This window comes from Oncorhynchus kisutch, linkage group LG3, assembly GCF_002021735.2.
Source record: "Oncorhynchus kisutch isolate 150728-3 linkage group LG3, Okis_V2, whole genome shotgun sequence".
Lineage (NCBI taxonomy): Eukaryota > Metazoa > Chordata > Actinopteri > Salmoniformes > Salmonidae > Oncorhynchus > Oncorhynchus kisutch.
This window is the reverse complement of record NC_034176.2, coordinates 20,114,533-20,137,313: the sequence shown is the minus strand read 5'-3', so window position 1 is coordinate 20,137,313 and position 22,781 is coordinate 20,114,533. Positions and strand designations below refer to the sequence as shown.

Genomic DNA, 22,781 nt, shown 5'->3' with positions numbered 1-22,781 from the left:
GGCCCTGTTCACCCACAAAGTCTGCCGACGACACAACGGTGGTAGGCCTGGTGGTGGTAGGTCTGATCACCGACGGCAATGAGACAGCCTGCAGGGGGAGGTCAGAGACTTAGCAGTGTGTTGCCAGGACAACAACCTCTCTCTCAGTATCAGTAAGACCAAGGAGCTGATCGTGGACTACAGGAAACAGAGGGCTGAGCACGCCCCAATTTACATCGACGGGGCTGTAGTGGAGCAGGTCGAGAGCTTCAAGTTCCTCGGTATCCACATCACTAAGGATCTATCATGGTCCAAACACACCACCACAGTCGTAAAGACGGCACGACAACGCCTCTTCCGCCTCTGGAGGCTGAAAAGATTTGGCATGGACCCTCATCCTCAAAAAGTTCTACAGCTGCACCATCGAGAGCATCTTGACTGGCTGCATCCCCGCTGGTATGGCAACTTCTCGGCATCCGACTGCAAGGCACTACAGAGGGTAGGTGTGTATGACCCAGTACATCACTGAGGCCGAGCTCCCTGCCATCCAGGACCTCTATACCAGGCGGTGTCAGAGGAAGGCCCAAAAAAACTGTCAAAGACTACAGCCACCCAAGCTACGGGCTGTTCTCTCTGCTACCGTACGTCAATACTTCCTGTATATAGCCATGCTATTTTTACTTGTTATTTGTATTTATTATTCACTGTGTATGTATTCCTTGTGTCATTATTTCATATTTTTAAATGTTATTTTACCTTAACTTTATTTTATCTTTAACTCTGCATTGTTGGACCCTTTGTTGGACCCGTAAGTAAGCATTTCACACCTGTTGCCTACGAAGCATGTGACAAATAAAATGTGATTTGATTTGAATGTTCTTTACTTTGCGCCAGCTGTATTACTGTACATTAGTTCATAATCAGACACACTCCAGTGCCTACAGTATGTGTGTTTCTTAATCCACAGCTGATTGCTCTCTCGGTATGCTTTAGTTTCCACATGGTGTAAAGCAACATATCTAGGGTTGCAAAGCTACTGGTAATTTACCAAAGTTACCGGAGTCTTCAGTCATTTTGGTGATTTATACTCGAATAACTTATTAAAATGTATTCATTCATATATAGTATTCATTATTTATATCTGTGTCCATTTTGTCTATGAGTTTCTAATGGATAGACCTTATGATTCAAGAGAAAATAGCCAAATTAATGAAAAAAGCATATAATCAACAATGGCATTGTTTTCAACTATTGACAACTATTGACTTTTTTCACAACTGCCACCAGTTTGACGCCAAAACATTGACAGCAAATACATATTGACATAGTAAAAAAAAAACAAGTGTGTACATTTTTTTTTTTTAAGGATATTTCATGACGAAACCGTTATTAAACGCCAATGTTACTTTATAATGTTTTACAGCTTTGTCATTCTACTTTTTTTGTCATCTTAGTTAACTATTTCATATATTTTACATATGATAAGGCCAGAGATAATTACAGACACGTGATAATCTGAAATACCCTAAAGGGCTGCTAGATGTATTTTGATAAATTACATCAAATCTGGTAGTTTACTAGGAAACTTAGACAGTCTCCAGTAATAGATCCTGCCTTAGCAACCCTAACCATATCCCATTGCCTTAAAAGTTCTCCCCAATCCTAATTTAGACAATATTCATATTAATTGGCTTTTGACGTGACACATTTTATTCATGTATGATTTGCATAAATTTGCAGTGGAAATAGGGAATATGGACTACAATAGGAATGAAAATGATTTGATACACTGTTATTTCAGGTTTGAAAGGGGTTAGAATAGACTTCTGACACCTCAACCATGACATTGTTTGAAACTGTCTGTCTTCACCCGTATTATTTAGACTGTTCCTTTTGAAAAAGCTTCTAGTTCACTGTCAGACATCTGACTCAGGCACATACTGCATGGTACATCTCTTTTTCTCTGTCTCTCTCCTTATCTGTACATCACCCCTCCCTCTCTGTAGAATGGATACACACATTGAGCTCCAGATCTACTGCCCCATACTCCAGGCCAGGCTTTCAGTGCGGCCCTCCCCTATCCACAGTGCAGTCCTCTCAGGCTTTAGGTACAAGCTCTGAGGAAGAGCATCGATCTGCCGTCTGGATACCAGGGAGGCTACACACACAGCATCTATAGGACGGAGCCCAGACAAAACACACACCCATTGGATTATAAGCACTTTTGTCTCTGGATAACGTTGACGTGTAGCTTTTATGCTCCAGGGAGGCTGAGAAGGCAGAGTGATGTGTTACGTTTAGCTCTCCATCTGGCGCGCGCGTGTGTGTGTGGTGTGTGCGGTAAGCGCGCACCCCCCAGCAAGCCGGCCAGGCATGCTACAGTGTGCTCCCCATTGTTCCTGCCTGGAGATGAAAACCTGCTGGGTGTGAGATTGTGCTTTGGACAGCGTCTGGACCTACTGCCCCTCCTCCTCCATCCCTCATCCCTTCATCCCTCCTCTGTGCAGACATGGGCCTGCTAATTAAACTGCTCTTCATCCTGCTCCATGACTGGAATTATATATCTTCTATGGACTGTATACTGAATCTCAGACACACACATCATTGAGAGACTGGGGTTCTGTGTTGTTTTGCATTTGTGTGTATGTATGCGTGTGTATGTCTCTGTTTTATTGTTTAATGTATCAGATCTGAACCTAAAGGCCACCCTCCATATTCCCTGTCTCAGCTGTGATTTTAACTGAGGCACACTCAACAGCCTTCCTGCTCTGTAACGCTGGATGCTCATGTAAAGGACGTCACGCTGCTTGCTTAGCGAGTACCACCTTCCTCCTGATTCAGCCCATATCTGGCGTGAACTCAGGACCTGTGCCTTGCTAGCACACGTGACCGCCCTCCTGAAGCGTCTTACCAGTCAGCACCACATGAAAAGCTAGCCATTCACTGGCGCAAGTGGGGACACTTCAGGCTGAGGAGTATGTTTCACACATCCCCATGTGCTACACTCCGCTCTGGTTGACCATGTTCGTTCCCCGTCTCTCACGGTTCCAGGACTATACGCCCCTGTCATTCCTCCAAAGGTTTGGACAGTAGGACCTTTGGACACAGGGGGGGGAAGGGGGGTCTCTGGCTTTGAACAACCTGGTTCAGGGTGTTGGTCTCTGGGATAGGATTCAGGACTCTAGGCCCCTCTGGTCTCTCCCTATCAGGGTGTCTGTCTTGGGGTGGAAATCAGCCTTGTGACTTGGCCTCTCTCACTCTCCTACTGGCTCCTCTGCACCAGTATGAAGAGTCACCCATGCGTCCACTCGGGGCATCTCAGCATCGCTGTGTGTGGGGAGGCAGACCCCGGGCCAGCAGCCTGCGCTAGGCCCCTGAAGCGCCCCTGTACTGACCCCCTGCCCCCCTGTCTCGTCCCCCCAGAGGAGGCCTACCAGAAACTGGCCACCGAGACGTTGGAGGAGCTGGACTGGTGCCTGGACCAGCTGGAGACCCTGCAGACCAGACACTCAGTTGGCGAGATGGCCTCCAACAAGGTAACGACAAGAACCTTTCACTTATGTGTCATATTTAGTTTTATTTTATTTCGTTTTTGTTTAAAACAGGTGAGTAATTGGATGACCAATTGTCATTTGCAATTGAGATTGTTGGCTTCCCACATGGTTGGAACAACAACAACAATAACTATTTTCTCTCTCTTTCTCTGGCCTCTTCGTGCCTCTTCTCCAACAGTTGTATCTGTACTAATATTGGTATTAATTCATACATCTCTTTTGTATCAGTATCTGTAACTGTATCTAGCATTGTCATGCAGGGAGGGAGGTGTGCAGGGAGCATGCTCAGCTCAGCTCTCCAGCAAGGCCTTGACGTGCTGCATGCTGATCAGCTCTGGGCTCTGCTGAGAGACTGCCTGCCTGCCTGCTGATGTCACACTCTGTGATGTCACAATAGGGGGATGGGCATGAGATACAGGAGGGGCAGGCAGATAGACAAATGGATGGGACACAGTCAGACACAGATCTGGTAACACTACCAGATGGCAGTACAGCCACAGACAGACGGACGCACGCACGCATGCACAGGCTCTACTCTGTAGCATTGTCACTCTGTAGCATTGTCGCACACAGCTATCCCTGGTTTCCATAGCAACACACACAGGCCTGGTTGGCTTGCCGTCTCACTCCAGCACACAGTAATGGTGCTCCAATACACACACACAACCATCAACCTACAACATGGCATTTCATGACTATAACATCAAAATGAAGTATTTCATTCCGTAAATACAGAACAGTAGTATTGGATACCAGAATAGCAGTATCAGTCATATATATTTGTGTTATTTTGTGCTATTCGTATATTGTGCTATACTCTGCACAGGAAGGCTTATAATGATGGCTGGAATGGAGTGAATATAATGGTATCAAACACATGGAAACAAGGTGTTTGATGTGTTTTGATACCATTCCATGAACTCTGTTCCAGTCATTACTATGAGCACATCCTCCCCAATTAAGGTGCCCCCACCCTCCGGTGATACACAGAGTGTACAAAACATTAAGAACAATCTTTCCATGACATAGACTGACCAGGTGAATCCAGGTGAAAGCTATGATCCCTTATTGATGTCACCTGTTAAATCCACTTCAATCAGTGCAGATGAAGGGGAGGAGACAGGTTAAAGAAGGATTTTTAAGCCTTGCGACAGTTGAGGCATGGATTGTGTGTGTGTTCCATTCAGTGGGTAAATGGGCAAGACAAAAGATTTAAGTGCCTTTGAACAGAGTATGGTACTAGGTGCCAGGTGCACTGGTTTAAATGTGTCAAGAACATCAACGCTGCTGAGTTTTTCACGCTCAACAGTTTCCCGTGGTGTGTATCAAGAATGGTCCACCACCCAATGGACATCCAGCCAACTTGACACTGTGGGAAGCATTGGAGTCAGCAAGCATGCCTGTGAAACGCTTTTGACACCTTGTAGAGTCCAGGTCCTGACGAATTGAAGCTGTTCTGAAGACAAAAAGGGATGCTGCTCAATATTAGGAACATGTTCCTAATGTTTTGTACACTCAGTATGGCTATAAAGGGTTAGCAGGTTGCATCGTGTGCATTATAAAGGACTTAAGTAGAACTTGGAGTACAGGCTGGGGGTTCATAAGAGCTAGCTGGTGTAATTGCATGTACTGTATGCAATGGTGACATCACAGTTATTTTTACACAGGAGTGATGTCATTCCATAGAGAATGTTTGTTTTGGACTGATGCCCAACTGAGCATTCTACTCGATGCATCGTCATGACGATTTAATCAAAAGTGTATTACAACGGCTTGGAAATACAGTACCGTTCTATAGGAGGAAAATAATTAGTAGGAAAACCTTGTATCATTTTGATGTCGGCAGATTGACTTTAGACGCAGTATAACCTTCGCTAGTTAGCTAAGATTGAGCGGAGGACACAAGATTTTAGATAGCTAATGTTAGCATTTCTAGCTATTTTTGATTATCTTTCCTAGCTAAAGACAACATTGCCATCTGTCTAAAGTAAATTTGACGACATGATAATGCAGGAAAAGTTGTGTCCTACTAAATATTTGACCAGTTTAGCAATGTCATCGTATTTCCAGGCACCATAGTATAATTTAGAACAACAGTTGTTAGCCTCCTTCCAGAATGAATGGGCTTTTCACGACTTTAGGGCATCACTATTGCACAGCCGGTAGAGTGCGACTTGAGAAGGTTCACGAGGTGATGGATGTGCAACCTATTAATGAAATTACTAGAGAGGCTATGTCATAAACGCTCAGAGTTCTAAACGGGGATCAAAATGGTGGGCATATTGGTCAGGGGGAAATCCAAACTATTCTAATTGGAATGAATGGCAAGAAGCATAATCCAGATTTTACTTATGAAGGAAAATAAAAGTAAGGCATGTAATATATAAGAAATTGTATAACAGAATTATTACCAACCCAAAATCTTGTCATATAATTAGAAATACACAGGTTTTATACACATTTTCTGTATATATAGCCCCTAAAATATATGTAACTTTCCAAGGATACAAAATTGTTGTATCCTTGGAAAGCTGTACTATTGGTTAGTACTATTAGTACTATTAGTACTATTATATGATACAATATCAGTACTTGTTGCATTTCCAACTTGTCTATCATCAACTGATCTGAGCCAGTGTATGTCTGTGGATTGACTGCATTGTTTGAATGGAATGTTGGCATATTGGCAGTTAATTAGAAAAATGTATAGAATATTCCTTTAAAACTGGTTAGCTAGCTAACAAACATACACCACTGTTCAAAATTTGGGGTCACTTAGAAATGTCCTTGTTTTTGAAAGAAAAGCAAATTTTTTGTCCATTAAAATAACATAAAATTTATCAGAAATACAGTGTAGATATTGTTAATGTTGTAAATAACTTGTTGCTGGAAACGGCAGATTTTTTATGGAATATCTACATAGGTGTACAGAGGCCCATTATCAGCAACCATTACTCCTGTGTTTCAATGGCACGTTGTGTTAGCTAATCCAAGTTTATCATTTTAAAAGGCTAATTGATCATTAGAAAACCCTTTTGCAATTATGTTAGCACAGCTGAAAACTGTTGTTCTGATTAAAGAAGCAATAAAACAGGCCTTCTTAGGACTAGTTGTGTATCTGGAGCATCAGCATTTGTGGGTTTGATTACAGGCTCAAAATGGCCAGAAACAAAGACTTTTCTTCTGAAACTCATCAGTCTATTCTTGTTCTGAGAAATTAAGGCTATTCCATGCGAGAAATTGCCAAGAAACTGAAGATCTAGTACAACGCTGTGTACTACTCCCTTCACAAAACAGAGCAAACCGTCTATAACCAGAATAGAAATAGGAGTGGGAGGCCCCGGTGCACAACTGAGTGTCTAGTTTGAGAAACAGACTCCTCACAAGTCCTTAACTGGCAGCTTCATTAAATAGTACCCACAAAACACCAGTCTCAACATCAACAGTGAAGAGGAGAGTCCGGGATGCTGGCCTTCTAGGCAGAGTTGCAAAGAAAAAGCCATATCTCAGACTGGCCAATAAAAATAAAATATTAAGATGGGCAAAAGAACACTGAACAGAGGAACTCTGCCTTGAAGGCCAGCATCCCGGTGTCGCCTCTTCACTGTTGACGTTGAGACTGGTGTCGTTGAGACTGGTGATGTTGAGACTGATCAATTAGCCTTTTAAAATGATAAACTTTGATTAGCTAACACAATGTGCCATTGGAAAGCAAGAGTGATGGTTGCTGATAATGGGCCTCTGAACGCCTATGTAGATATTCCATAAAAAATCTGCCGTTTCCAGCTACAATACTCATTTACAACATTAACAAGGTCTACACTGTATTTCTGATACATTTTATGTTATTTTAATGGACAAAAAATTTGCTTTTCTTTCAAAAACAAGGACATTTCTAAGTGACCCCAAACTTTTGAACGGTAGTGTACATTTGCTGATCATTTCTTCAAATACATTATTTTACACAATATCTTATCACAGCACTGGCAAACCATGGTTGACCAACTCCCTGACCAAAATGGCTGACATTTGTCCCATTAAAAGAAGGTTAAAGTCCATTCTATTATTCTAATTCCTAATTCTATGTTTCATTCACTGGCAGTGTTGGGGAGAAGTGAACTACATGTAGTTGAACTAGTTGTTACAAGGTTAAAATAGATACAACTCAAAGCTTAACAGTTTAGGCATTCATTCTGAGGTGTTTATTTTTGCATTTTTTGTATTTTTTTATTTCACCTTTATTTAACCAGGTAGGCTAGTTGAGAACAAGTTCTCATTTGCAACTGCGACCTGGCCAAGATAAAGCATAGCAGTGTGAACAGACATCACAGAGTTACACATGGAGTAAACAATTAACAAGTCAATAACACAGTAGAAAGAAAAGTGGGAGTCTATATACATTGTGTGCAAAAGGCATGAGGAGTTGGCGAATATTTACAATTTTGCAGATTAATAACACTGGAGTGATAAATGATCAGATGGTCATGTACAGGTAGAGATATTATGGGGATGAGGTAGGTAAAAATGGGTGGGCTATTTACCGATAGACTATGTACAGCTGCAGCGATCGGTTAACTGCTCAGATAGCAGATGTTTGAAGTTGGTGAGGGAGATAAAAGTCTCCAACTTCAGCGATTTTTGCAATTCGTTCCAGTCACAGGCAGCAGAGAACTGGAACGAAAGGCGGCCAAATGAGGTGTTGGCTTTAGGGATGATCAGTGAGATACACCTGCTGGAGCGCGTGCTACGGATGGGTGTTGCCATCGTGACCAGTGAACTGAGATAAGGCGGAGCTTTACCTTGCATGGACTTGTAGATGACCTGGAGCCAGTGGGTCTGTCGACGAATATGTAGCGAGGGCCAGCCGACTAGAGCATACAAGTCGCAGTGGTGGGTGGTATAAGGTGCTTTAGTGACAAAACGGATGGCACTGTGATAAACTGCATCCAGTTTGCTGAGTAGAGTGTTGGAAGCAATTTTGTAGATGACATCGCCGAAGTCGAGGATTGGTAGGATAGTCAGTTTTACTAGGGTAAGTTTGGCGGCGTGAGTGAAGGAGGCTTTGTTGCGGAATAGAAAGCCGACTCGATATGATTTTCGATTGGAGATGTTTGATATGAGTCTGGAAGGAGAGTTTACAGTCTAGCCAGACACCTAGGTACTTATAGATGTCCACATATTCAAGGTCGGAACCATCCAGGGTTAAGGGTTAAGGTTAGGGCTTTTTATTTATTTATTTAATTTAACCTCTATTTAAATAGGCAAGTCAATTAAGAACAAATTGTTATTTACAGTGACAGCATACCCCGAGCTATAGTTTTGGGAAGACTTAAAACAAAATGTTCATCGTATTCTCACGGCTTGCTAGAGCATTGTGAACTGCCATGGCGCAGTGGTTTAAGGAGTGCACTCTGACTCCAAGCCCCACGAAAAAGGCATATACTGTATCAATGTTCTCATCACCTTTTCAAACGTCTGAAATCGCTGTCTATTTCTAGGGTGCACCTTGTCTTTTTCAGCCACCTATTTGATTATGTCAGACTCACATGTCATTATTGTCCCTGATCTACCCTGAGATTGTAGAAAGACATATTGGTTATTGATAGCAAAGGGCATGTTGTATTAATAATGGACATATGTCATTATGTGGAATCATGTGTAAACTGTGTGTGTGTTTGTTGTACATGTTGTTAGCTTTTACATGCACACAAAAAAGTGAGAAAACAAACAATAGCTCTAGATATGAGATCCATTTGATTGGGTCTGTATTCCATAGGGAATTCCTATTTTGGGTCCCACTTCAAATTACATACAAGTCTCAGCTAAACATGGTGTGATTTCTACCCAAAGGTGTGTGTTCACACCTCTTCGCTGAGCTATCAATAGCATATCGGCTAGCTAGCTGACCGTGTGTGTGTGTGTGTGTGCGCATGTGTGTGCACACGCATTTGTACGTGCGTGGGTGTTTTGTGGGCCTGTGACGGCCTGTTCTTAGTCTCTTGGACCCAGGCAGAGGCGCTATATCTCTCTCAATGGGTGACCAGCAGTCTCATCTGTTCCAGCAGCTGAAACTACCCACATTCCATTCTGGGCACCTTTGGGGACACAAGGTGTAAAGTAATCTGAGACACGACAGTACCCTCACACTGATATAGTGGCTCTGTCTGTCTAACATCTACTGAGGCTATTTTGGTTGTTCCAAAGCTTTACTTCATTGTTTTAGGTAGGAAACTAATAGTGTACTAGTCTAAGTCTTCCCCACCAGTCTAGTTTGCCATTCTAAATACTTTGAGGTGGCATGTTAATTTAAGCAAAACTATATCCTGCTCACTTTTCCTCTGTTAATGATTTGAATGTGTTCTGACTACCATCCATCCATACTCCATCCAAACTGCTTCAGATGTACACATACAGTGGTGCTGTACCCATCCCCAGTTCAGAGAAAGCTCGCCATACAACTCTGGACCATGGGTTGTGTCCCAAATGGGACCATATTCCCTATATAGTGCACTTCTTTTGACCAAAGGACAAAGCCATGGTCTCATAGTCAAACAAATGGAATCCAGCTTCAGGTATGACCCTTAGTGAAGTGGCATACACTATTCTCTATGCTGTACTAACTGTTCCAGACAGTCCAGTGATGCTCATGACTTGTGAAAGTTTAACAGGATTTAAACGTGTGGTTTTCTCCCAGGAAATTTGCCTGAATTATTTTCAGTGTGAATATTGCATGACCAAGATGAGACAATCTCCGCTTCCAGCAAATGTCTCACAGATTACCTCAGCTAGATGACACACACACAGCACAAGCAAACAGTATGTCCCCATCCCGCTGTACTGCACGATTTTCTTTTAAATATGGGGAAAAAAGCTCCTCAGAGGACTAACTTCCAACCTCGACCTCAACCAATTACACAGAAGGATGAGCTCACTCTGCTCCTGTCCAGCCAATTAGCTGTGGTGATGAGCTCACTGTTTTCCCTTTCCGCTCCCTGATAGGCTGTGTGTGTGGATGAGGGCAGCAGCCGTGTGTGTGATAGACAGGCAGAAGCAGCCTTATTTACAAACCATTGACAGGAGACCTTCTCGCTCCACGAGCACCAGCAGCATCCAAGCATCCTCCTCTCACTTCATCTATTATTCACACACCCCAGCTGTGTGTGTGTGTGTGTGTGTGTGTGTGTGTGTGTGTGTGTGTGTGTGTGTGTGTGTGTGTGTGTGTGTGTGTGTGTGTGTGTGTGTGTGTGTGTGTGTGTGTGTGTGTGTGTGTGTGTGTGTGTGTGTGTGTGTGTGTGTGTGTGTGTGTGTGTGTGTGAGAGAGAGAGAGAGAGGATGCTCTCATCAGAGCCCCGGGCACCTACACTCTGTCCCCTGCTACCCCAGAGTGCAGTGCCCCAGTCAGGATCCTGGACTATTGCTTTCCCAATAGGGAGGAACGGAGCAGATATGACGGACTGTGTTCAGTGGATGGACCTGCTGTACACCTCAAAGCTCCTCTTATTCATGGACTCTGTGCTCTTGCTGTATTGAGCTGCTTTTGCTGGTGGTCTTTCTCGCCTGTTTTTCTGTGCTGTAGCTGGCTCTAGTCTGCCTGTTCTCTTTATATTTGGACCACATATTTTGTTTTTTCAAAATGCCTGAGGCCAACTACCTGCTCTCTGTGTCCTGGGGATATATCAAGGTAAGATGTGAGGTGGATTTTATTATTCTAATACTATTAATATATTGTTTTCTGAAAAAGCAGCCATCATTCCTCTGATGAGGTGAGAATGATGTCATTACCAGACAAAGGAAAAGCAGGCTTGTCCCTGACATCCACTTGAACTTTGTTTATTTGAGCTGTAAATAGAGAGACAAAGGTGTTATGTGACATAATCCATCTGTACTTCTGGCATTATAAATAAATGTTAGTGTGGCTGGGTGTGTCGTCTGCAGCTCCCCCCAGTTGGTGTGATAATGGTGTTGCTCTCACTGCCGGCTACAGATGTCTCTATGGAACAGTATGTCCACATGACTTATAGCTTATAGCTTACAGGGACTAGTTTTGGTATGAAATGCAGGAAAAGGGATTTGCTGTGTGGGAAAGGGTGGCATTGAGTGCATTGGTGAATATCAAAGGCATGTATCAACGGCAGTCACTTTCTAGAACAAAGATTATTTTGCTTTGGGTACCAAAATAATTGCAGCGACTCAATTGTAAGGAAGGGAAGATTCAAGCTTCATCAACATGTCCAGCGATACAGAGATGTTCAGCACTTTGTTCCACACTCATATACACAGTGTATGTCTGTTTGATCATTGGATAAGGTCGCTTGAAGGTGTTGAGTTCAAATCCCCTAGTTTGGCCAGGCTAACGCGGGGTCAACAATTGCCAGGTTTAGAATTAAATGTAAATGTTGTCAGCACTACAGTTGAGGACAGCAGACACCTAGGGCTGGAAAATTGCCAGGGACCTCACGATACGATATTCTCATGATTCTCACGATTTTACTATGATTTTGACGTTCAAAACAAATTGCTGTCAATACCTGCTGCAGAGAGACAATAGAGAGCATGAGAAAACAAGTTCTGATCAGTCAGGGAAGTAATAGTGCTAAAAACATGTTGGCTCACTATTTTAAAAGAATATGGAGAACCAGTTATAGGATGAAAGATATCGGAGTTTTGGTGCAGGTACAGCCGACTAGCGCTAGCTAACGCTACCTACAGTAGCCCAAAAAAATTAGATTTTTATTCATCAATATTTGGAGATAAATATCTATAAAATATTGTCCCAAAATAATATTGTAGTATCATATTGTAATAGTAGACACTCTTAGAAATATCACTATAGGTTATTGGGCTTTATCTACTTGCGATGGGATATTGTAGCTAAATCTAATTTACAAATTATAGCCTATATATATGTGTGAAACTAGATACATATAACTAGGTATAGCTGCGGGAAGGTGTGATAAAATGTATTATTTTACGGAACTGCTTCGCAGCGCTCGCTGAAGCCTTCAGCCTGGTTTCGCAATCACTGTTTTTTAAGAGTTCAGCTACAGATTCCTCTGAATGTCCTCCAAATCGAAGGCCAAAGCTAAATTTGGGTCTGCCATTCCAGAGGGCGAGACTGAGGGAGAGTGGGAGCAAAGGATAGGGAGAATGAAAATGGGTGACAGAGAATTGGGTTACTGATTACATCAGAACTGTTGCTAGCAGGGGGGTGCAGCAGGTATCTCACCTGATCTGTACTCCCTTCAACCTCTCAACTGTGTGTGTGTGTGTGTGTGTGTGTGTGTGTGTGTGTGTGTGTGTGTGTGTGTGTGTGTGTGTGTGTGTGTGTGTGTGTGTGTGTGTGTGTGTGTGGAGGGAGCATGCTGTAATAGTACTGATTAAAGTGTGGTGTCTCACAGATTAAAGTGTGGTGTCTCACAGTGTCTGCTGTTTCCCTTGTAAAAGACTCTCCTACCTTTAGAACTTACTTTAGCTGGGGCCTCCCGAGTGGCGCAGTGGTCTAAGGCACTGCATCACAGTGCTAGAGGCATTACTACAGACCTGGGTTCATTCCCAGGCTGTACCACTTTGGGAGTCCCAAAGGACAGTGCACAATTGGCCCAGTGTCGTCTGGGTTAGGGGAGGGTTTTGCAGGTGGGGCTTTAACTTGGCTCATCTAGCGACTCCATGTGGTGGGCCGGATGCCTGCAGGCTGACCCCGGTCCCCAGTTGAACAGTGTTTCCTCTGACACGTTGGTGCTTCTCAATTAAGCTGGCGGGTCATTTTTCGAAGCCTGGGGAGTTGCAGTGATGAGACAAGAACGGGGTGTAAAATAATCATAAAAAATATATATAAAATATGACTTTGGCCATAAAATGGCAGATATGGCCATACAGAATCCGTCAATTTGTGCTTCAGGATTCCACCAAGTTAAAACTTAAATAATTCAAAATCATGGTTGACACATCCAGTGTAGAATGTAACTCCATATTTTTCCCCTGGTACGCTGCACACTGTAACCCCTTCTCTCTGTGTCTGTATGTCTGTGTGTGTGTGTGTGTGTGTGTGTGTTGTGTTGCAGTTCAAGAGAATGTTGAACAGGGAGCTCAGCCACCTGTCTGAGATGAGTCGCTCAGGGAACCAGGTGTCAGAGTTCATCTCCAGCACCTTCCTGGGTGAGTTACCACTGGGCTCCTCCCTGCTCATTCTGGACCCTGTAGAGAGACCAGAGCTGTGTCCCAAATGGCACCCTATTGGATATCTCACTCACTGTCTCTTATTCTATGTGTTTGACACAGACAAGCAGCACGAGGTGGAGATGCCGACTCCCCAGACACAGAAGGAGAAGGAAGACAAGAAGAATAGACCCATGTCTGAGATCAGTGGAGTGAAGAAACTGCAGCACAGCTCCAGCCTCACCAACTCTAACATACCCCGCTTCGGAGTCAAGAGCGAGACAGAGGACGAACTGGCTAAGGTGGGCAGCAGTGGGAGAGAGGGTTAGGAAAGGGAGGGCGAGGAGACATGAAGAGACAGGGTGAGGGAGAAAGAGGGATAGAGGGTGATATAGGGGAGAGGGTTGTAGGGAAAGATCTAGAGAGGAGGGATAGAGAAAGGAGGAGAAGACCAAGAGAGTGAGGCTCTAAAACGACTGTAATAGTGTAAGAATGGTTGTTTTCCCTTTGCAGGAGCTGGAGGATGTAAATAAATGGGGCCTTAACGTTTTCAAAGTCACTCAGTTCTCTGGGAACAGGCCCCTGACCGTCATGATGCACACTATATTCCAGGTATAGATAAGTTCAATTTGATCTGCTTTATTTTTGTTGACTAACATGACTTGTATCCACAGTCTATTACAATACAATATTATGTTTTTGTTTTGTTTTTCTTATAGGAAAGAGACTTGTTAAAAACTTTTAAAATTCCACTCGACACTTTTATAACCTACCTGATGACCTTAGAAGACCATTACCATGGCGATGTGGCCTACCACAACAACATCCATGCTGCTGATGTCACCCAGTCCACTCACGTGCTGCTATCCACCCCCGCTCTAGAGGTTGGACCCCTCAATCAATCAGTCAATTCATCAATAATACTGCATTTGTATTTGTACAAAACCTAGACCCACAAAAATATACTTCAGCTTTAATTTGTCAGGATTGTAACTGACAGATTTCTGATTTGCTGTTATTTGGTTGAATGGCTGGTGTGACCCTGTACTGTCCTCTCTGCTGTTCCCAGGCTGTGTTCACAGACCTGGAGATCCTAGCTGCCATATTTGCCAGTGCTATTCATGACGTGGACCACCCTGGAGTCTCCAACCAGTTCCTCATCAACACCAGTGAGTCTAAATACAGACCTGACTTAACAGTTATGTCACTGACTTACACAAGGCATGATGGATGCCCTCTGTCTCTCCCCCGCATTTGAGATTAACACTCCATTTCAAGCACACAGGTTACTAAACAACCCTACTGAGAGATTCAAACCACCCATGTGCTCACACACACAAACACACACCTCCTCCTCCGTTGTGCCATGTGGTGTCTCCCTGAAGTCCAGAGGGGGATGCCCTGCAGCGAAGGCAGTAGGAGTCGTCAGTCAGGAAACACTAGAATGAGCCTCGGTCAGCCAGAACACCAGATCTGTTTAAAGTGAATATTTATGTTAAAGCTATAAGGACCTCAACAACACCTCTTCATTGAACATGTCAAACATCTGAGTCAGTGTATGTGTGTTTGTCCCCCAGACTCGGAGCTGGCCCTCATGTACAATGACTCGTCAGTGCTGGAGAACCACCACCTGGCTGTGGGCTTCAAACTGCTTCAGGAAGAGAACTGTGACATCTTCCAGAACCTGACCAAAAAACAACGACAATCACTGCGCAAGATGGTCATCGACATCGTTAGTGACTGGATAGTAATCAGTAACCAATAGCAATATGAACATCTCTGAAATAGTGTTCACATCAGCTTAAAAAATGTCCATGATTATACTTGAGTGCTACTGTTTACTTCTTCTATGTTATCAGATGTTACCAAACTCTCCATTAATATAGAAGATGTGTTATATTGGTTTGTCCCTGGCAGTATTGTGACAGCCTGTGTTGTGTCTCTGGTGGTTCCCAGGTCCTAGCGACTGACATGTCCAAGCACATGAACCTCCTGGCTGACCTGAAGACCATGGTGGAGACCAAGAAGGTGACCAGCTCTGGAGTTCTACTCCTGGACAACTACTCTGACAGGATCCAAGTTTTGCAGAACATGGTGCACTGTGCAGACCTGAGTAACCCCACCAAGCCCCTGCAGCTGTACCGCCAGTGGACCGACCGCATCATGGAAGAGTTCTTCACACAGGGGGACAGGGAGAGGGAGAGAGGCATGGAGATCAGCCCTATGTGTGACAAACACAACGCCTCTGTCCAGAAGAGCCAGGTACCCCCAACAAATCAGACGTGCAAGAACTGAAACACTCACTCTGCTTTGAAACAAACCACACCAAAACACTCATACAACCCCAAACAACATGCACACACCAAACACACGCACACACACAAATCCTTTCTATTGTTTTTCACTAACCCTAACCCTCTCTGTCCTCTCTCCAGGTGGGCTTTATTGACTACATCGTCCACCCTCTATGGGAGACATGGGCAGACCTGGTCCACCCTGACGCTCAGGACATCCTGGACACTCTGGAGGACAACAGGGAGTGGTACCAGAGCACCATCCCCCAGAGCCCTTCACCCACCCTGGACGAGCCTGAGGACGGCAGCCGTCCCCCTGGAGGGGACAAGTTCCAGTTTGAACTCACCCTGGAGGAGGACGGGGAATCAGACACGGAGAAGGACAGTGGCAGCCAACCCGAGGAAGAGGATGAAGAAGAGGAGAACAGTTGTAGTGACTCAAAAACACTCTGTACGCAGGACTCAGAGTCGACAGAGATACTACTGGACGAACAGGTGGGGGAGGAGGAGGAAGAGGAAGTGGAGGGAGAGTCCTCTTCATCACAACCTTGTGTAGTGGAGGAGGAAGAGGAGGGGGAGGAAGGGGAAGAGAAGGGCGAGGAGAAACCAGCCAATACATAGCAGTGTATGCACTGCAACTAAACTTTTCTTCTTAGTAACCAGAGATGATTATTTCTAGAATATTTTGGGGGATTTATGGACTATGTCTATTATTTTTTTAAATATATTTATGTTTAGGGTTCCAAAGCGCACGCTGTTCACCCCTTGGCCACTCCTCCCTCCTCATCCTTGGTCAGCTTCTCAGACACACCCATTGGTACTTCTACAACTTTTTTGCACTCAGGAAAACTCTTTTCCATTCCCGTTTGTACCGGAGTAGTCTGTGTGTTATTTCACTTCAAAACCTAGTCCTAGTGTGTTGAAGTTACATTAAGGATTATGATTAGAGTTTAGAGTGTGTTTCATGCTGTTCATATACAGTATATCTCTACTCCTTTCAGCCTTGGCTGACCAATGGCGGTGTTTCTGTGTGTTATTAAGTGCCCATTCTTCAGAAGTCACTATAGTGTCTGTTTTTCTTAGTTGTTTGTATTTATCAGCAAAGCAACACGCTACGTTGTTGTGTGGTCTGGATGAATGAAATCCCAACAGGACACGTCACGATGGAGAGAGGCGCTGCAGCACATTGAGAGAAAAATGCATTGTGGGAATTTATCAAGACACTTTTCTGAAGTTGAAGTCTTCCTTGAAAACCTGACTAAAAAGGCTAAGATCTTACAGCTCTAATGCTCGGTTTAACCTCGATAGAGTTTTTGTATCGTACCATACATAACATGGAGATCTATTGTAGATTCTACTTTTGTTAACCAAGAAAAAAAAAGTGACTTTTGAAAACATTTGAAAGGCACTTGAAAACTGTTGATGAGAAATGCCTCATCTGCCACTGCTTTTCTGTGTGTAAAGGGTAACTTTTTATTGTTTTGGGGGAGTATTGGGGAGTATTCTCAGACTTCAAGCCCTTGCCCCTACCCTCTGCGCAGTAGATCTGAGAGGATTGGATAGATATTAGCGGATCCAATCCTCTCAGATCTACAGGAGTGCCTAAAGGGTAGGTGCTAGGGCTTGATTTGGGATTGCACGTTTATCAAAAAGCATTTACACTATTACTCCCATACCACTGTCCCCATGTTCGGTTGTCATAATCGTGCAACAATCATTTCAAGGATTGTTTTCCCTGAAGAAAAACATGACACATGTTGACACATACTTGACTTTACGTTGAATGAAATCATTTTGTCTGACTGACCAGAAAGAATCCTTGAAGTTCTACTTATTGTTGCCTGCAGTAAATATGAGCGCATGTCATCTTACAATGCAATGCTTGTTAGAAGCATTGGAGTGCTGCATTGGAGTGCTGCATTGGAGTGCTGCATTGAAGTGCTGCATTGAACTACTGCATTGGACTGCTGCATTGGACTGCTGCATTGGACTGCTGCATTGGACTGCTGCATTGGACTGCTGCATTGGACTGCTGCATTGGAGTGCTGCAAGTGTACAGAGGTGATGTCACCACACTCTGCTGTACTGTGGAAGTCTATGGGGGGTTTGATACCTATAGCAATGTTATAATAGAATTTTGGTAATTTGGCGGGTTGCGACACTTTTTGTGCTACGCACATGGTGACCTTATTTCCTATTACTTGTCAATCATGTCTCCATTTCCTGATTGTGGTGTAGGGAGGTGGTCAATTCGATTTCATATTCGGGACGCAATTTATTGAATAATAGTTCAATAATAATTAATAATTAATAAACACAGAGATTAATCTTTCAAATCCCTCAGATAAAGTAATAGCTTTGTGAGATGTCTGAAATATGTAGTGACAGTCATTATTACAGCAACATTTGTGAGTGCTAATAAGAAACAAATCAATTCCGGTTCAATAATTGAAAGTTCCTCATTGAAAATAAATAGCTCTTTTCAAGTCTTGAATAGGAATTTCAATTAATATCCTGAATTTACTGCAAATAGAATTGTCCACAGCCCTTACTGCAGGTCAGTAATATTTTCCAATGCACTTCATGGTTGATGTTTTCACACATTAGCGGTCACAGCCATTCTGATTCCCATGTAAAATAGCCTTTTGAGTGACTAAGATATCACTCATAATATTTGGGGGGGATAGAAATGTTCAACAACAAACAAATAACTACCAGGAAGTTTTAAGGCGAGGAGCTAATATTCATGAGCTTGCCTTGATTGACAGCTCTTAGAAAGGCCTCTGTCATGAAACTTGAATGCAGTGAGCAGTGTTGCAGTAAAATCATCTCAAGCAGATTTGGTGAAACACAAGCAACTCAAACAACATTGAAATTGCATCAATGATGTACATATTTTAATCTCCCATTCGGCATGTCTCTTGTGATGCGGTTCACAGCAGCACTGACAGATGTGTTGACATGAGAACTGCGTCATAGTTTTGTTCGACCCTCCCCCCTTTTGTTCCATGCTGTCTGAAGACCTAGCTAGCCACTAGCTAACACCAGACACAGATGAAGACCTAGCTAGCCACTAGCTAACACCAGACACAGATGAAGACCTAGCTAGCCACTAGCTAACACCAGACACAGTTGCAAGGGGAGACATATAAGTATCTTTGCCATAGATGAATAGTGTAGACTTTTAATTATATTTGCTGATACCCTACAGTCTAAATTTGGCAACAGTAGAGTAGCTATATAAACCAAACCCCTCAGCAAACACTATTTCTAAAATGTTGGTAACAAGGCGGTACTTATTTAAATTAGGTAAGAGAATATCATGTTACCGTTGGTGTGTTAAAATTAGAGTTAGGGTGATGTCACCCTATCCCTTTAATAATCCTGAATCCAAGTGTTTGACATGGGGGAGGGGACCCAAACTTTTTCAATGTAGAAGCAACAGTCATTTTTCATACTTCTGATCATTGTATTTTGATTTGGTTTCATCCAAATATCATCCAGTTTGATTTAAAACATAATTTTGACTGTTCATGACCCTCTGTCATTGTCCTCACACTAACCTTGGATTTGTTTGTTTTGACCAAGAACACAAGACAATCAGCTCCATGGTGCAGTGGTCTCATAAGAAGACAAGTTGGCTATAGATAATGCCTTGATGTTTTCATATCTCACTACTTCACTTTTTTAAAATTTAAACTCGCCCAAACTCACGTGCTCATTGGGCTTGAACAAGACTCTTTACACTTCAGCCAAGAGACTTTCTTTTACACATTTCTATTGTTGTTGGTATTACAATTGATGCTATTATTTATTGATATATTTTTGTATTAGTTGTGTCTTTCTTGCCATATAAAGGCGGTACAGTCAAGCTCTCGCTGTAGCATAGACCGCTGTACAGGCTTTCCAGTTACTATACCCAAATAGGCTTTTTTTCTCTAAATATGTACATACAGTATAAAAAATTCAAGAATTGTTAGAGTGCTTATTTGAAAAGAAATGTGTAATTTGAAATGTTTTATTTCATTCTTATGTTCTTGTGCCAAGTTGTTTTTCTCCATCCTCACCCGATGACCTTACCATAATACCGCTTATCTGGTTGTATCTCTGTTTACAAACATATATTTATTGTGTTGTATATACTATAATTATTATTATTCTCATCATGATGCTGTTTGTTGTAAATGATTTACTCGTATCATCCCTTATGGTGATGGTGTGGCTGTATTACGTACCTCTTGTTGAGAGAATGTTTATTACACATGCTTATTCAGTGTAAAATGATCCATTGGTATTGGTTATCTGAGACGCTTGCTCAGAGCGAAGGAGGACAGGGGAAAGCCAAATAGTTTTTTAGAGGAAGCTGTTCCTTGGCCCATGGGCTGTGCCTTAAATTCAACATGCCATGTTTTAGTGTCTCTGTTATTTTTCTTCTCCTCGTTTGCTGCATTAGGTAGTCTTGTGGTTTGAGCTGACCTGACCCAGACAATGGCCTCGAGTTGTGAAAGGAATTCATGAAATAATGTTGCCTTTTTCCTTCACAGCCAAATCAGAAATATTATGTGAACATGGAAAAAACGGCAGCACGTGCTACACATTCTGTTGTCAAGTTTGAAAATGGAGGTCATGGCTGTGGAGTTCCAGGTCAACTCGGGCCAAGCTGGATCTATGGGGATCTGTGGGGACGGTGGATCCTATAGGGTTGTGAAGCACCAAGACGTAGAGACACATCCACGTGTTCAGTCACTGCTGCATTTATTTAGGCTGAAACACTCACGATGTGCTACTCAGCCATGCTTGGCAAGCACGTTCACTCATACCACATGCAATATCCAAAACCACTGTCATCTTTCTGCTTAAAGAGGAGAAGGCTAGTAATTATGGAGTGAGGTGGGGTGGGGGTAAGGGGGGGGTGTCATCCTAAAAACATGTCCTTCGATGGGGACTCTTATTTTGACACGCATACTGTAGATTCTAAACAGCCCTGGACCAATGGAAGCGGTGGGTTCTTTTCTCATTTTGTGTTCTTATGGGATGAAAGAAATACACAAACTGTAACACACAAACTGTAACTTCAAAAAGGTCTTCAGGACAATTATTTTTGGGTTATGTCTTTAGAATGCCAACTTGTCTGGAAGTTTCACAAGACAATATAAAGTTATTTTAATGGATTCCTTGTTAATTGCAGTCTATTGGATAGCACTGTAGATCATAAACTTTCAGTAAAAAAAAATAAAACTGAAGAAAAAATGTTTTTATATGCAACAGATGAAATAAAAGCATGGGTTGATTCTGCCTACCCGTTGGTCTGTGTCATTATATAGGAACTTGTACAGTTTATTTAGTAAAGATAAGCCTGTCTGTGATGATGATGATTCTAACAATCTTTAAGTGAAGTTGGCTTGGAGCAGAGATGATGACTGGTTAGTCATTATGACAGATTCAGAAATATACTGAACAAAAATATAAAGGCAACATGTAAAGTGTTGGTCCCATGTTTCATGAGCTGAAATAAAATATCCCAGAAATGTTCCTTATGCGCAAAAAGCTTATTTCTCTCAAATTTTGTGCACAAATTTGTTCACATCCCTGTTCGTGAGTATTTCTCCTTTGCCAAGATAATCCATCCACCTGACAAGTGTGGCATATCAAGAAGCTGATTCACCACCATTACACAGGTGCACCTTGTGCTGGGGGTAATAAAAGACCGCTCTAAAATGTGCAGTTTTGTCACAGAACACAATGCCACAGATGTCTCAAGTTTTGTGTGAGCTTGCAATTGGCATGCTGACTGCAGAAATGTCCACCAGAGCTGTTGCCAGAGAATTGAAAGTTAATTTCTCTACCATAAGCTGCCTCCAACGTCGTTTTAGATCATTTGGTAGTACGTCCAAACGGCCTTACAACCGCAGACCACGTGAATGGTTTAGTGTGGGTGAGCGGTTTGCCCCATGGTGGCGGTGGGGTTATGGTATGGGCAGGCATAAGCTACAGACAATGAACACAATTTCATTTTATTGATTGCAATTTGAATGCACAAAGATCCTGAGGCCGATTGTTGTGCCATTCATCCGCCGCAATCACCTTATGTTTCAGCATGATAATGCACAGCCCCATGCAACAAGGATCTGTACACAATTCCTTGAAGCTGATAATGTCCCAGTTCTTCCGTGGCCTGCATTATCACCAGACATGTCACCCATTGACCATGTTTGGGATGCTCTGGATTGACGTGAACAACAGTGTGTTCCAGTTCCTGCCAAAATCCAGCAACTTCGCAAAGCCTTTGAAGAGGAGTGGGACAACATTCCACAGGCCACAATCAACAGCCTGATCAACTCTATGCAAAGGAAATGCCGCACTACATGAGGCAAATGGTGGTCACACCAGATACCGACAGTTTAAAAAAAAAGACAGATTCCATTCATATGAGCAGTGACATTTTCTGTTTGCTCAGGGTATAAGTCACAGGCTGCAAGTGGCACCTTATTTGGGGAGGACGGGCTCATAGTAATCATTGGAACGGAATAAATATAATTGTATCAAACATGATTTCCATGTGTTTGATACCATTCCATTCACTCAATTCCAGCTGTTCTCCCCTCAGAAGCTTCCTGTGGTATATATAGGGTAAGCAGGGATCTGGAGAGTGCTACTGTATAATCAAAATACATGTCCATATGAACTTTTCAGACAAGCAGACCTTTGTTGGCTTAGTAGTGCCATCTTCTGTTTGCTCAGGGTATATATTGTGGTCGGCAGTGCAGCTGTAGAATGAATGCTTATTAAATGTTTACTA

General features: G+C 42.9%; 1 protein-coding gene across 2 annotated transcripts in view; it reads left to right on the top strand.

Annotated features, from left to right (window-relative positions):
* The window catches only part of LOC109876984 (cAMP-specific 3',5'-cyclic phosphodiesterase 4D-like), a 58,816-nt gene extending 37,301 nt beyond the window's left edge, over positions 1-21,515 (top strand). For both annotated transcript variants that reach the window (XM_020469312.2, XM_020469317.2), the window contains exons 6-14: positions 3,403-3,515; positions 13,595-13,688; positions 13,812-13,990; positions 14,202-14,300; positions 14,408-14,572; positions 14,758-14,857; positions 15,266-15,420; positions 15,645-15,950; positions 16,124-21,515. In XM_020469312.2, coding sequence (XP_020324901.1) covers positions 3,403-3,515; positions 13,595-13,688; positions 13,812-13,990; positions 14,202-14,300; positions 14,408-14,572; positions 14,758-14,857; positions 15,266-15,420; positions 15,645-15,950; positions 16,124-16,603 — 1,691 coding nt within the window. In that variant the 3' untranslated portion in view covers positions 16,604-21,515. The remainder of the gene's footprint in view (positions 1-3,402; positions 3,516-13,594; positions 13,689-13,811; positions 13,991-14,201; positions 14,301-14,407; positions 14,573-14,757; positions 14,858-15,265; positions 15,421-15,644; positions 15,951-16,123) is intronic.
* Positions 21,516-22,781: the final 1,266 nt, after the last annotated feature.